The sequence below is a fragment of the Manacus vitellinus genome, unplaced genomic scaffold (assembly GCF_001715985.3).
Source record: "Manacus vitellinus isolate BGI_N305 unplaced genomic scaffold, ASM171598v3 scaffold_8_pilon, whole genome shotgun sequence".
Lineage (NCBI taxonomy): Eukaryota > Metazoa > Chordata > Aves > Passeriformes > Pipridae > Manacus > Manacus vitellinus.
Genome location: NW_021940864.1, coordinates 16,630,475 through 16,645,141, shown reverse-complemented (window position 1 = coordinate 16,645,141; position 14,667 = coordinate 16,630,475). Strand labels below are relative to the sequence as shown.

Genomic DNA, 14,667 nt, shown 5'->3' with positions numbered 1-14,667 from the left:
TGCTGGTAGCTCACATACAGCCAAAGAGAGACTTCAGTTCAATGTATCTGATAGTCCTTCCTTTGCAATTAAAAGAAAGGAAAAGGTGGTTTCTAGGGATTCATCACTAGCATGAAGATACTATGTCAATCATTCCTATAATATAGAAGGAAAAAACAGTAATGCTGTTTTCCTGTACTGTTCCTACACATTTTTAATCTCTAAAATTTATTGTTGCTTCACTGCAAGAGCAATTCTTGCTTTACATCATTAAAAGTCAGAGGGGTTGTAGAACTGGAGGAACATAAGGAACATTTAGGGCTTGCATCTGAAATTATCTCTTCTTGCATTTAATATTGTATAAAACATTAATACAAAGTTGTCAGCCATTACAATTGTGTAAAACAGTTCTTAGTGAATTAAAAAATGAGGTCTTTTTATACAGGTGAAAAATCTCTTGTTAACAACCCCAGATCTTAAATCACAGAGTAATTAGAGTCTGTGTTATGGGTAGACAGCATAAACTTCCTCCCACATTGCTTCCTCTCTCAGTAGTGTGTTTCAATCCCACCTACAGGAGGTGGAAAGGGAAATTTCTGACTTCTAGTCTTCAAGTATTCCTTTCTTTGTTATGCCTAGTAAGGAGTCTACTAACTGCAGTACTATTTTTTCCTTAATTGGAAATTTCACTGAAAACAGCTGTTGTTAGACAATGAATACTACAGAAATTTGTAATGTATTACTTTGGCAGAAAAGCGATGAACAGACAACAGGCAAACTGACAGATAGAATTTAAATTTGTCAGACACTACTAATGCTACTGGTGACAGTGCTATCTCACTTCAAAGTGAAATCAGTGACCTAGCAGTAAAAGAATCTATATGCTGATTTCTGCCCCCTTGTCATCATCAGAGGACCAAACAACTGCATTTACCTGTAGATCAGGACTTCATCATCCGAGCAGTTATACTGCAGCTGATACATTTTTACCCGAGGGGCCGACTTGCTCACTGTCCACTTGACCAAAGCTGAGGTAGTGGTCACATCTGACACCAGGACAGCCCTTTCTGGTGGGCCTTTTGTTTCCCCACGATTTGACTTGGTGGAGCTGGTGATGTCGGAGAGCCTGGATTTCGGGGGAGCTGATCGGCCTGTGCCATTGCTGAGATGGGGAAGCTGAACAATTGAGAGTTCAATTGTTGCAGTGGACTCTCCAGCAGCATTGGCTGCTATGCATGTGAAAGTTCCATAATCCTTGGAGGTGGTGATGAGTATATCTAAGGTGCCATTGTCATAGACAGCCGTCCTCGAAGAGTTTCCGATCAGACGGTCATCAGGGGCTACCCAGTGAATGATGGGAGTGGGATCCCCAATGGCTTTGCATTTCAGCGTAGCAGTTTGCCCTTCTAAAACCAGCAGCTTGTGAGTATGTTGTGTGATAAGAGGAGGCTCACAAACAAATTCTTCTTCCCGTACGTACCAGAAGTACCTTCCCTTTAGACCTGGAGGAGAAGCACAAGTTTCCATATCATCATCTCTGTCAAGTCGCCTTAACCACAGTAACTCACAGTTGCAATGCAGTGGATTGCCCCCAAAGCTGAGAGACAAAGGTGGAGAAAATGGGGTAACGGCTAATGGAATTACTTGAGATCTGGCAAATATAGGGTCAGGGGGAAGCTTCTGCAGTCTGTTGGATGTTAGATCCAATCGGGCCAGTTTCTGAAGATCTGCAAATGTCCCCTCTGTTATATAATCTATCAGGTTGTGATCTAAACTGAGCTGGTGCAAGTTTATCATCTTTCTTATAGATTCCCAGGGAATGCTTCGGAGGTTATTGTAGGAAAGGTCTAAGTCTTCCAATGTCAGCAAAAAATCCTCAAAGGCTTCATCAGAAATGCTGCTTAGCTGGTTGTTGTTTAAAATCAAATGCTGAAGGTTAATTAAACCTCTCAAAATATCCTCTCCAATGTCAGGTAGTCTGTTGCTGTCCAGATGTAAAGACCGAAGGCTCTCCAAGTCGGTGAAAGAGTAGGGCTGTATGTAACTGATGGTGTTTCTGGACAAAGTAAGGTCAACAAGTCCAGACATATTGGCAAAATCTTGTCGGCTGATATTAATAATAAAGTTGCCCCCAAGACGGAGTTCAACAGTCCTTCGATCTATGTCCAGCGGCACAAAAAGGAGACCCTTGGAGGGACATAAAGTCCCCAGTGACTCAGACAGGTTCTGACAGACACAATATTTGGGACAAGCATTGACTGTGACAGCCATTCCAAACACCAGGATGCTGCAGAACAATTTTTCCATTGTAAATCACGCAGCAGTACCTGAAAGAAATGAATAGAGATACAAGGAATATCAGCAGTTATGATATAAATAAGTTTACTCTTATGTTTTACCTAACATCTACCTCCATCAAGACTTTGCAGTGCCTCCTCTCAGGAGTCACACCTAAAGGCATCAGGACTTCAGGATGTGAAGGATAAATGTTATAGAAGCATGTTTCTCCAGGTAAAGTATTTTTTTCTAAAGAAAAAAGAGGTGAGTTTGATTCCAAATCTAAACAGGATAGGAATTGCTAGTCCTTATGCCTTGTAACAGGGTCTCATGACTGCCTATTTTCTAGTTACAGTATTATAATTTTTATTGAGTGGCTAGTAGTGAACAAATCCCATCATCAGATTGCATGGCTTACTAAAAATCCTGAAAGATTTCATTTGGAGTACTGTCTGCTTCTTTGAGGGTAGGAGCTAGAAATATTATGTATAACAATTACTTACTGCTGCAAAATAATGAGGAATTAGTCTTAGGGTTGAAGCAGCTGATTTTATGGATAAAAATAACTGCATTTTTTCCCTGTCAGTAATGTGGTTAATAATGACAATGTAATTATCTGGCCAGTTCTGGGGCAAGTCACTTACCCACCCATAACAAAATTAATGATAGACAGTACAGGAAGAAGAAATTACTTGCACGATTGTCACCTGGATTCACCTGTGCTCAGCCAACCTATGGAAAGGATGACCACATCCAGCTCCTAAGAGAATGCATCCAGGGGAAATCTGTGCTACATTAGTCTCCTGGCAAGATTTTTGACAACTTTGTGCTCTCAGACTGCAATTCCTCTTGTCATAGTGACAGCGAAGCTCTTGCCTGCCTCCATGGCCCTTCCTTGCATCCTGCCCATTCATCTTTGCACCACTATTTCCCTTTTTTTTCAGCTCTCACACGCTTTTCCAGCTTGAACTGTAAGGTATCTGTCTTTGAAGAATAAACTAAATGTATTTACAGGCTGGCTCACAGGGCCAGTTGTGACTGGGAAAAGTCGCAGCCCTGCTTCGGGTTTGGGAATATCTACTTACACAAGTTTGCTGATATTCTTCCACATGTGCAGGACATGGGTAAACTTGCTTTCTTTCTGTCTCTCCCTTTCACAGACCGTGCTATCAAGAAGGGCTGAGGAATGGGTAGATCATTCATTTCTAACCCTCATTCTCCTTCTGAGTAAAGCAGCAGGGAGACAAAGAGCTATATTTTTGTAAAGGATTCCTCAGGTTTTTTTGATAAGATGATATGCTCTAGTCTCCAAGACTCTCACCTGTGGCAGTAGCTACAGGCGTAATTCAGCTTGTAGTATTCAACATAGCCATTTTGTCTCTCCTTAACCTACATCCACCACATAAACTTGCATTACTATCCTTGGTCTTTGGTATATGGCATATCCCTTCTCAATCATGCAGTGCTCATAGGTTTAGGAGTTTTTTTGCACTTGTGTTTCAAGAGACATCATGGCACAATGAGAGATAAGACACCCTTGTGTTAATTGATTGCCCCTGTAACGCCTAGTCAGTGTATACCAGAAAGTCACTAGTGCCTAAGCTAGTTCTGTAACTGCCACACATATGATGGGATAACTCCAATAATTAGTACTACAAGGCCACTCAAACTCATCTGTCACAAAAAACACACTTCCCAAAAAAGTTGCATCACAATTATTTACATTCCATCACACATCTGAAATGACAGTTATGCAGACTTTTTATAATAATTAAAAGAATATATAAAAGTTATTAAACTCCCAGTAATACACACCAAATACAAAACAAAATCTATCACGAGTAATTTTTAAAAAACTCTTTAAACAGGTCTTGCTCTACTTTCTTGTGAAAGGAATGAAAACTGGGGCCCAGTGTTTGGGACTCTGACCAAAGGTTCCCAATCCCTCCGCTGGGTAAGATGGTTTGGTATCTCCTCTCTAGAATACATGAGATGAGTCAGAAAAAACAGCTGTAGAAATGAAAGATGCTATGAGTACTGAACAATGTACAGTATGATTTTTACGGCAAGGTTTTCTGCATGATGTGATGATAGTAACTATATAACATTATTAGTATTTCATAGGGGAGGAAATGACTACAGCATATGTTTGCTGAACTTTGCAAACAAGATGAAAGCCCACCTCTTGTTGGGCATCCTTTTAGAAAGGATGGCTTAAGAAGAGTAATTGTACCTTCAATAGTAAATAAAAGGCTACTGAACAAAATGTTTGGAGATTAGCAAATGCATTATTGATGCAAATCTGTGGAATACTTAGCAATGAACTATAAATAAGCCATACATTATTATCAATTGGTAGTTTGCTAACAGGCAATTGGCTTTTTCAATCTTAATTATAATTGTGTTCTGCAGCTTTAATTTAGTGTATTACCCTACCAGCTGAAATGATAAACAAAAAGAAGTTTAAAAGGGAGAGAAATAGATACAGTTAATTAGTAATAAGCCCTTTCATAGCTTCTCCCTCATCTGCATTCCCACCCTCTGAATATCTATTCAAAAATGTGAATGCACACTTACTACAGCAGTGTCTCCTTTAAGTGTCTCAGTTCTCTAACCACGTTTTTTCTGGATGCTGTTAAATATCACAGTGCTTTGGGGAGACAGTAGATTCTGAGCATCAGAGTGAAATGCATTTATGAAAAGAAAAAAAAATGAGGGGCAGAACAGAAGTTAATTACATAAAACAGGGACTGAAGCACTGAGAGGAGGATGTGAAGCAGGAGGCCTAAAAGGCAAAGTAAACCCTGATGGGGAAACCATCTGCGAATGGCTTGAAAGCACATCATCTGCCCGTGTGTGCTTGCACGTGTGCATGAAAAAGACATAGAGTGCAGCATGTGCTTTTACCAGCAAGAGGAAAAATCAGTAAAAGCCTTACAGGGATGGAAATATCATGGCCACTGTCATTCCAGTAATTGAATACATTTGAAAGTATTAATGTGAATATTGTTTGTTTGCAGAGGAAATGTCTATCCTTTGTGATCTTTTGCTAGCATCATTATTTCAAGCTTCTGAGCCTTGAGTGTTTCTGAAATGTAAACCTGAAGTGAATAGTTTACAACACAACAAAAAAGGTATGAACCCAAAGGACTACTTGTAGGACATTGGAGACAAAAAATTGCACAGAGCTCCTTAAGGAGAACATTGGGGGGTTCCATAGAACAAATAGTTTTCCTTTTTCTCTCTGGAAAGACAAAGCACTTGGGCAGAAGATGAGGTAAGAATTCAGAGAATAATAGAATCGTAAAATGGTTTGGGTTGGAAGGGACCTTAAAGATCAATTAGTTTCAACCTCCCTCCCATGGGCAGGATCACCTTTCACTAGACCAGGCAGCTGAGAGCCCCATCCAACCTGGCCTTGAACATTTTCAGGGGTGATTCCAGGGAATACTACATTTCTTGAGTCTGCACAATTATAATAATATCTTTTAAAATCTAAACCCTCCCACAAAATCAAGGTAATTGCTAGCTGTCAAGGGGGTGGATGTGTAATATTTTTTTTTTTCAGTTCTGGTAATTTTGATTTAAGACATATTATAAAGTGTCAAGTTAAGGGTCTGTTTTTGCTGACCAGTTTTCTCACCTTGTTCCCAAAATGTCTTGTGACCTGCAACATCAAGAATTTTATAGGCTGCTAATGGCAGTCTTGTGATAAGCTCACCATTCTGATTTACATTTTAAAGGTATCTATCAGCCTGATAAAGTATACTTCTCACAGCAAGTCAGTGAATCTGGAAGAGTTCCTGTCTCAGCCCAAGATGAAAAATAGCCCCTTTAGTCCTCTTAGAACAAGGATTGGTATGAATTAATATGTGCAAGAGCCATAAACCTTGGTGTTTTGTATTCAAATTTTCCTCATAAAGATACAAATTCTGGGATTTGGCATCTCATTTCAGCAATGTCTCCAAGGCATTTTTAAATTCTATATTCATTGAACTTTTCATATAAATTCTAGTAACCTTTGCCTACCACAGCACCAAGTACAAGGTAACCGTCAGAAAAATATGCTGCACCATGCAGGCTGGGAAAAAAAGAGACTGAAAAAAAAAAGGAGGGGTGGATGGGTAGTGGCTCTGATTCTACTGTCTTCAAGTACCCTGGGACACAGTTTCCAGGGACTGTACAGGTGAGCTAATATACCTTTCTTCATTTTTTTTTAGGTGCTGTGGAGGAACTGAATTTTCTTTTCTGGGAGCTGCTCTTTTCCTCATTCTTAATGTACTCTTATCTCTGTCTTAAGTGAACTTATGTGAACAGGAAACCTAACCCCCAGATGCAGAGCTTGACTACCCTGGAAGTAGTCCTAGATTGGTAGTATTTAGGAAGAGTTAGACTGTAGAGGCAGATGTGTGTACGTGAAGATTTTCATTTTCACAGTGGTTTTGACCCAGAAGAAAAATAATATATTTGTAGCTTCTCTGGCAAAGATGTGGACCCCTGGCTGCTGGACAATATGTCTGTCTAGTGGCTTTAGTTTCCCTAGAGCACTAATATCCTAGAACGTGCTTACATCCTAGGTCCTAGGAAATGCAGCAAGATATGTTAAGTCCAGAAGAAACCAGGTGTAGGCCTGTTAGATCACACATGACTTTTACTAGCTCTTTGCTGAAATGAAGACACCATCATAAGCCATTCAGTGTGAAAAAATGTCCAAAATTAGTCAAGCTTCTGAGATTCATTTTGTGAGAAAATAAAACTTAGTGAACACATTCTGTGTAGTTCCAAGCATCTGCTTGTCTGGCACTTACCCACAATACATTTGGGACATTTTCATCACTTCAGATCAAGTCTGAAGTGCAGAAGCCTCAGAAATATTTACTAGTCACACTTTTCAAGAATATAGAATATAGTAAGTTTCATGAAAGCAGAGAAAAGAGTCTTCATTAGCTTTATTAGACTTCTGCAAAGGAAATTATACATCCTCTTGTTGGGCATCAAAGTATCCACATGGAAGACAGACATTATTAATATCCTGGCTACTGAAAAGACTTTAACTCGAGTTCAGCCTTTTTAGACAAGAGGCAGTCCACTCTGCTATTAAGATGCTCTGAGCTGTACAGTGTCTAATAAGCAGTAAACTCATTCTGCAGTCATAACACAGTTCAGGACTAGGCCAGACAGGGACAGACATCCTTTGGAAGTCAGACTTTCTTCTAGTTTCCACCCAAAGGGTATAGGTGCCACTATATAACTAATCACTAGCCCTTATCTGATCTGGCCACTTGAAGCCTGAACTGTAAAGCCTCCATGCACAGACAGAGAACAGAGCAAAAGAAACATGGGCCTAAAAATACACTTAGCAATTAGCCTAAATTTCTTGTGCTGCAGAAGATGGAAATTTTTATTTTAGAACAATGTTTACCTTCAATGCCAAGGTCAGTTTCACTTGTATCTATCTTAAAGCTTATGGTTCAATTTTTAATTGCTGTGCTGGTAGTAACTAAATTAATATGGCCCTGTAGAATGAATCCAGTAGGCAAGCTTGATTTACTCATTCATTAAATATTGTGGTACTATAGCTAAGTACCTACATGAAACGCATCATTTCCAAATGAAAATGTTACATCTCAGAAACATTAGAAACAAGTATTTTGAATGCTTCATTTAATACCTTTCCTAAAGTGGTCTCATGAAATCTGAACCATCTCACAAACAGGTTTTGTCAACAGGAACTGATACTTATCAGTGTGTAAAACTACTGGTAAAATAGAAAAAAAATATCGAGCTCTACCCATAACTTGTGAATGATACCTTATAACCTTGTAATCATAGCCAGACTTCTGTTGACTGGTGTGATTTTACCTGTGAAAATAGCTGTACTCACATTATTCTAACTTCATTGACTAGAAAGCACAGTCTTTAGGTGCCTGATCTGTTGGGACAAAAATCTGGTTATTGATAATTCACAAAATTTACATGTGCAGCCAGTTACTTTTAAGCATACAAAAACAAACTGAAGAGGAAGAGGCCATTTAGAAAACCCAGGTTTTGGGTAGATGTTTTAGTTGTTTGGTAAACAGACACATTTAGCTAACACTACTTGATGTATGCATGTGTACTGTATTTATTTCAGCTCCATGTAATGGCTCTTTTCTTCAGGGGCAAGAAGACACTGTCCCTGAATGGCCTGACCCAGCTGATGACACACTGGTGGGGGGTAAGAAGCCCCAAATCATCTGAGCAGTTACCTGGTAGCTCCCAACCAGTGAAAGAAATAACCTGTCCTCCCAGGCGTGGAGGGTGTGTTGCATCAGCAACAGATCTATCTGGTCTGTTTCCTAGAACTTTTCATTGTAGTCACATCTGAAGATGGTGATTTCCCAATGACAAGGACACGGGAAATGCAGAACACCATTTTCAACAGCACTAAATATAAATGGCTTGGGCTGACTTTTTTGTCTCCCCCAAACCATCTGAAGGTCCATTCATTTTTGTTTGTTCATTTAACAGTCATCAACATTTATCTTTGTTTCCTGTTTTAATGCTGTGTGCCAATCTTCATCAGATTTTATCTGCAAAATCATGAGTCAGCTAAGCTGAGCCCTTTACTATTTTTAGCCATCCAGTTCATTTATTTATCTGGTTCTTTACAGCAGTCCTATATTTTGCTTTATCAGTACAGTAGAGAAGTTACCAGTTATTCTGTCTCTTACTCATTTTGAGAATTCATAGAGAAGCTGCAAAGGTACTAAGCAGCAGCTCTCTCAGAGATATTGCCTATGGCGTGAAACATAAATGTCCATCAACAGATCCTATTGCTTTCTGGAAATACAACTGAAGGCCTATTCTCATGATCTGAATCCAAACCTCTCTTGGCTCTGAGCCGTAACAGAAAATCCTCAGGTAACTCTTTATCCCTAGCTTAGTTTAATTCTTATAAAAATCTTCATATATTCTTATTTCCTTCTACATCAAAGGAAAAAAAGATAATTAAAATAGGGATTCTCTTCTTTATCAGGGTTTGTTACTTCTTTTTTTTTTTTTTCAATTGACCACTTAGCCCTAGAGACACACTCTGTCCATATTCCTTAGGAATTATTATTTGTTTCAAATGCTGACTGCAGTTTTCCCTTCATATACAACCCACATGCAAAGAGGCACTGGTAGGAAAACCAAGGCATACATACCAAAAGATCTTTTTCTGATTTTTCTCATATACTTAATTTGGCACATAAAGTGACATGCAAAGATTTCAAGATCCTTTGAAACACACACAAGGCAAATTTGAAGCCCACAAAAAAAAAAAAAAATCCACACTTTTCCCAAATGTCCCAAATTACGACTCCTAAGGATGTTAGCAGGGGCATTTGGTAGTAGAGGTCCCCTCTTACAGGGAATACAATCCCAATATGGTTTGTCATTGTGGTTAGCTCATGATTCAGTAAGAAATCAGCAGAGTTCTGAGAAAGAAATATAAAAACTCTGCTGTGCGATTGCATGACACAACACATGGCCACCACAGTCTCTAAGCTCTTTCATCAACCTGGTAAACCTTTTACTGTAGTTTCTCACTTTTCACTTAGTTTGGATGGGACTAGATGTGTCTAAAAATTTCTTTTTCTAGTAACTCTCACTTTTGATTCACACACAGGAGTACAATTCACAGTTTCTCTGGAAGTCTTAACATACCCATTACTTCTACCATGTGAACAGCAGCTTCTCAAAGTTGTAGACTTCGTTGCATCTGATTATATAGTTACCTATTTCCAACCTGTTGTGTCACTGGATGGGAAAAAGAAAGAATGTATGGACTTTTGGTGGCAGTATCTGTTCTTTCATACCAGGCTCTCAAAGCACCTTAAAAGGGGCAACTTCTACCTCACTTTTATATGTGAGTAAGAAGAGCCATAATCTGCCTCAAACATTTTGCCCAAGATTATTCACCAAGTCCCTCATTGAAAACACAACTCTCACAACTCTCTTACTTTCTCTTTGCACAGTGATGTTCCCGTGCATAAGGCATGTTATTGTACAATTTTTTAATACAAATCTGATGTCATGGACAGCGTTTGCGTAATTACATTGAAAGGAGAGACTGTGGTGCTTGCGTCTCTGGGGAGGAAATCTGGCCTTAATGTGAACATTAGCTCCTGGATTACCTTAGCACTGTCTTATTATGTATGCAGTCTTGGATGAGTTTCACTTAACTTCTCTTTCTCCTCTGTAAGATAAGTATTGACTTCTACCAATCAGTTGTTTGCAACATATCTGGAGACTGTGCGTGTATGTAAAAACAGTTTATGGGTAAGTCTGTTGTCATGGCACAGGAAGGAAGATCACAGATAAGAGACAGCTTGTACAGCCTTTTCCCTAACTCAGTAATTTGTTTTTTATCTTCCCAAGACTGATAGTCAACAGAAGTCGGATGCAGTAGATGTCTGTTCATGGCTGAAGCGACTCTATCCCCTGTGCCCCATTCGCTGCCCCGAGCATCTGCAGCACAGAAGCCCCTGAAAGATATGTCTCCCGCTTTCCTGACATCTCACATTCTTCTTTTTCAAAGGCTTAACAGTAGCTCAGTCTCACCTTTCACCAGTAGCAAGTTCATATATAGTGGAGTACATTTCTAAATTTCCTGACTCTGAAGGAACCTTGATTAGTACAAATGAGTACACAAGGAAATGGCACCAGGAAAGCAAATGGAAAGTAAACAAAAAGCACCCCTAGTTTACTACTTTATAAAGAACAACAGTACAAGTGTATCATGACATTTCAGTCATGCTAATGAGGCTGAAGGGTTTTGCCCTTTCCAAAGGGCAACACAACTGGTGAAGAGTCCGGGGCACAAATCTTATGAGGAGCAGCTGAGGAAGATAGGGTTGTTTAGCCTGGAGAAAAGGAGTCTCAGGGAACCTTATTGCTCTCTACAACTACCTGAAAGGAGGTTGAGGTGGGAGTTGGTCTCGTCTCTCAAGTATCAAGCAGTAGAACAAGAAGGAATGGGCTCAAGTAGCAACAGATGAGGTTTAGATTGGATATAAGAAAAATTTCTTCACGAAGAGGTTTGTCAAGCACTGGAACACACTGCCCAGGGAATTGGTTAAATCACCATCCCTGGAGGTATTTAAAAGACACGTAGATGTGTCACTTAGGGAGAGACAGAAGCGCTGGGTTAATGGTTGAACTCAGCGATCTTAAAGGTCTTTTCCAACTAAACCATTCTATGATTCCATGAATGTACTATTTGACAGAATCATAGAATGCTTTGGGTTGAAGGGGACCTTAAAGATCATCTGGTTGCAAGCTTCCTGCCATGAGCAGGGACACCTTCTACTAGACCAGGTTGCTCAAACCCCCATCCAACCCGGCCTTGAACACTACCAGAGTTGGGACATCTACAGCTTCTCTGGGCAACCTGTTCCAGTGCATCATAGTAAAGAACTTCTTCCTCACATCCAATCTAAACCTATTGTTTTTCAGTTTGAAGCCATTCCCCCTTGTTCTATCACAACATTTCCCGACAAAGAATCCCTCTCTAGCTTCCCCATTGGCCCTCTTCAGATACTGGAAGGCTGCTATGAGGTCTCCACGCAACCTTCTTTGCTCCAGGCTGAACAAACCCAACTCTCTCAGCCTGTCTTTATAGAGGAGGTGCTCTAGTCCTCTTATCAACTTTGTGGCCCTCCCCTGGACTTGCTCCAACAGTTCCACATCCTTCTTACATTGGGGGCACCAGATTTGTAAGCAGTATCCCAGGTGGGGTCTCACAAGAGCAGAGTAGAGGAGGAAAACCACCTTCTTCAACCTGCTCACCACACTGCTTTTGATGTAGCCCAGGATATGGTTGGCTTTATGAGCTGCAAGCTCAATGTGAGCTTCTCATCAACCTCGGTCTTCTCTGCAGAGATCTTGCTCCAGGAAAGATGGAAAGTCTTCCAGGTTAGAGTAGAGGAAGGTGAGTGGAAGGCAAGATGAGGAAAGCTGATCTTCTGCTACGCTTGCTGTGTATATTTATGAGGAAACAAAAGTCATCAATCCCCAGGGCTCTCCATATAGCATCTTTACTGGCACTAAGTCAGCAAAAAAAGAACAAGTCTCTTAAAATTAAAATGAAGGGAAAACATGCGATAAAACAAAATATATAAGACCTGAATATTTCAAATATATATTCTGCTTCACTTCACAGTTTCTGCTCACCAACTATGTAGAGAATGACAGTCTTATCAGATAAGAGCAGCCAGCTGCTATATGCTGCATTTAAATTTATATTGCAAACAACAGGCTCCATTACCCAAGGATTTTCTTGTTGCATTCCTAATACTGTCTTTCTGCATGCTTTATTGTTCCTCATTTCCTTACATACTCTTTGCCTTCCAGTGTGTACCAACATATCCTGATACTTGTTTCACACATTTTTGGCTTTTTTACTTAATCTGTCTTTGACTAGTTTTCCTTTGCTTTGCCTCTAAACACTTCCTGGTTTTCAAATACCATCTCTAAAGCTGCTGTCTCATACACTCTTTGCTGTTTCTTTTGAGCTTTCTGCTGCACTCCACCCCCGCTCCTTCATCCTCTAATCATTTTATCACTGCAGTTCTTTGATGTGTGAGGCTTCCAGTTCAGGCCCAATTTAATTATGTTTTTCAGAAGACTGACCTCTCTGGTCCCAATTTGTTCAAGACATTTCCTCCATTGATCTAGGGCCAGATCCCTTTACTGCCTGTTCTAAGCTAGATTTCTGATATTAGAAGCACCCATGTATTAGCACTTAAGGTCAGTTTGCATATATCAGCAGTTAATTGCACTGATTTATTTGTAATAGATACAACACATTCTTCTCTGCCCTTAAGTCTAGATGCATTAACACAAAACCAAGGCAAAATAATTAGAGGTATTCCCATACTACAGCATATGCACTTGTTTCACTATTGATAAGCATTCTCGAAGAATAGATTGCATTTTTCAGTAAATTGCAACACAACCTAGAGGTCTATATATTTATATTTATTTTCTTGACCTGTTATAAAAACAACAACCAACACTATTGGACTTTCCCTGATTAAATTCTCTGGCTATCTTCCACCATTTAGGAAATAATTAGAAAGATGGTTCAAGCTTTGAGGTGGAAAGTCAAATCTGTGCTGTAAAGAAAGAACAAGAGTCCTGTAGAACAACTATGAAACAAAACACACTGTCTTAATGGAACCCAGAATGGGTAAAAGCTAGCTCTGTTTATAAAATACCAGTCTGATATACAGTAAAAACTCCCCTATATTAGTAAACAAACATCTGTGTTCATCAACAGAGGAGTACAAGCTTCCTATTTGCAGCAAAAAATGTTTTGGAAAACTGAAACACAAGGTTTTTTTCCCCAGGATAGGAAAACTGCAATATTTCAGCCAAGAAAAGTGGGAAAAATGTCCATGGTGATTGTTACTGTTGATTGTTTCACAGGATCTGCAATTAGTGGAGACCCTAGATAAGGATGCAGAGCTCAGCAACAATAACACACTAAAGGCACTGTGCCACTGAGCTGCATGTGTTGAGCAAGCATGAGGTGTGGCAAAGGTCTCTCTGAATTAGACTGAGCTAATTAAATACAGCTCTGTGCTTGACAGGATCTACAGAATGCCTCAATCCACTTTGTCCAGTTCTACCCAAGGATGATGTCACATCTAAGTAGACCAGCATGAACACGTTATCCTTGCCTGCTGCCAAAAGCTACCAGCCTGAATAAGATCAGCACAAATGTTACACTTGACCTGACTGAGAAGTGTCAAGGAAACTGAGCCTCTGGATAAAACCAGAGCTGTTTCAGGACCACAGTGTTCATTCCCCAAGGCAGGAGGCTCAAACTGGAATGGCATACCTGTTACTGTGAGACAAAAGATGCTGGCCTCCTAGAGTGAGGTGCTGGCCTGTTAATGTGAGAGCTGCTGAAATCCAGAGTGATCCTGACAGTCCTTCATTACTTCCCATGATCATCTCAAGATGCTGCCTTTCATATTGATGGAAGACTTTTTTTGCATCAGGTGCATTTTTCAGTTTAAATATAGGAGAAAAATACTCTCCCCTCCCTTATGCTACCTGTATATTTACAACCATGTGGTGTGAGAACACAGAAATTCTTCTCAGGAGATGGATCTTCATATAAAAGAAGAGATTAAAATAATAACATAATCATAATCCATAAATAAATAAAAAATAACTCTTTGATTATCACAGGTCTCAGTGATTTTCCCACATATGTTGAAATGACTCAAGAAGCACATCTACTACTGCCACCAAGCAAATCAAAGAGTAACACTGTTCAGATTAAGAAATATTTTATAACACTCCAACCTAACCTGGTTTCCTGATGAAACTTATCTGCTGAATACACACCCAACTCATTTTCCCACTTCTGAGTTT

General features: G+C 39.7%; 1 protein-coding gene across 2 annotated transcripts in view; it reads right to left on the bottom strand.

Moving 5' to 3' along the window:
• Nucleotides 1–14,667, bottom strand: part of LRFN2 (leucine rich repeat and fibronectin type III domain containing 2) — a 158,294-nt gene that overhangs the window by 38,390 nt on the left and 105,237 nt on the right. For both annotated transcript variants that reach the window (XM_018085041.2, XM_008932799.3), the window contains one exon: nt 914–2,306. In XM_018085041.2, coding sequence (XP_017940530.1) covers nt 914–2,286 — 1,373 coding nt within the window. In that variant the 5' untranslated portion in view covers nt 2,287–2,306. The remainder of the gene's footprint in view (nt 1–913; nt 2,307–14,667) is intronic.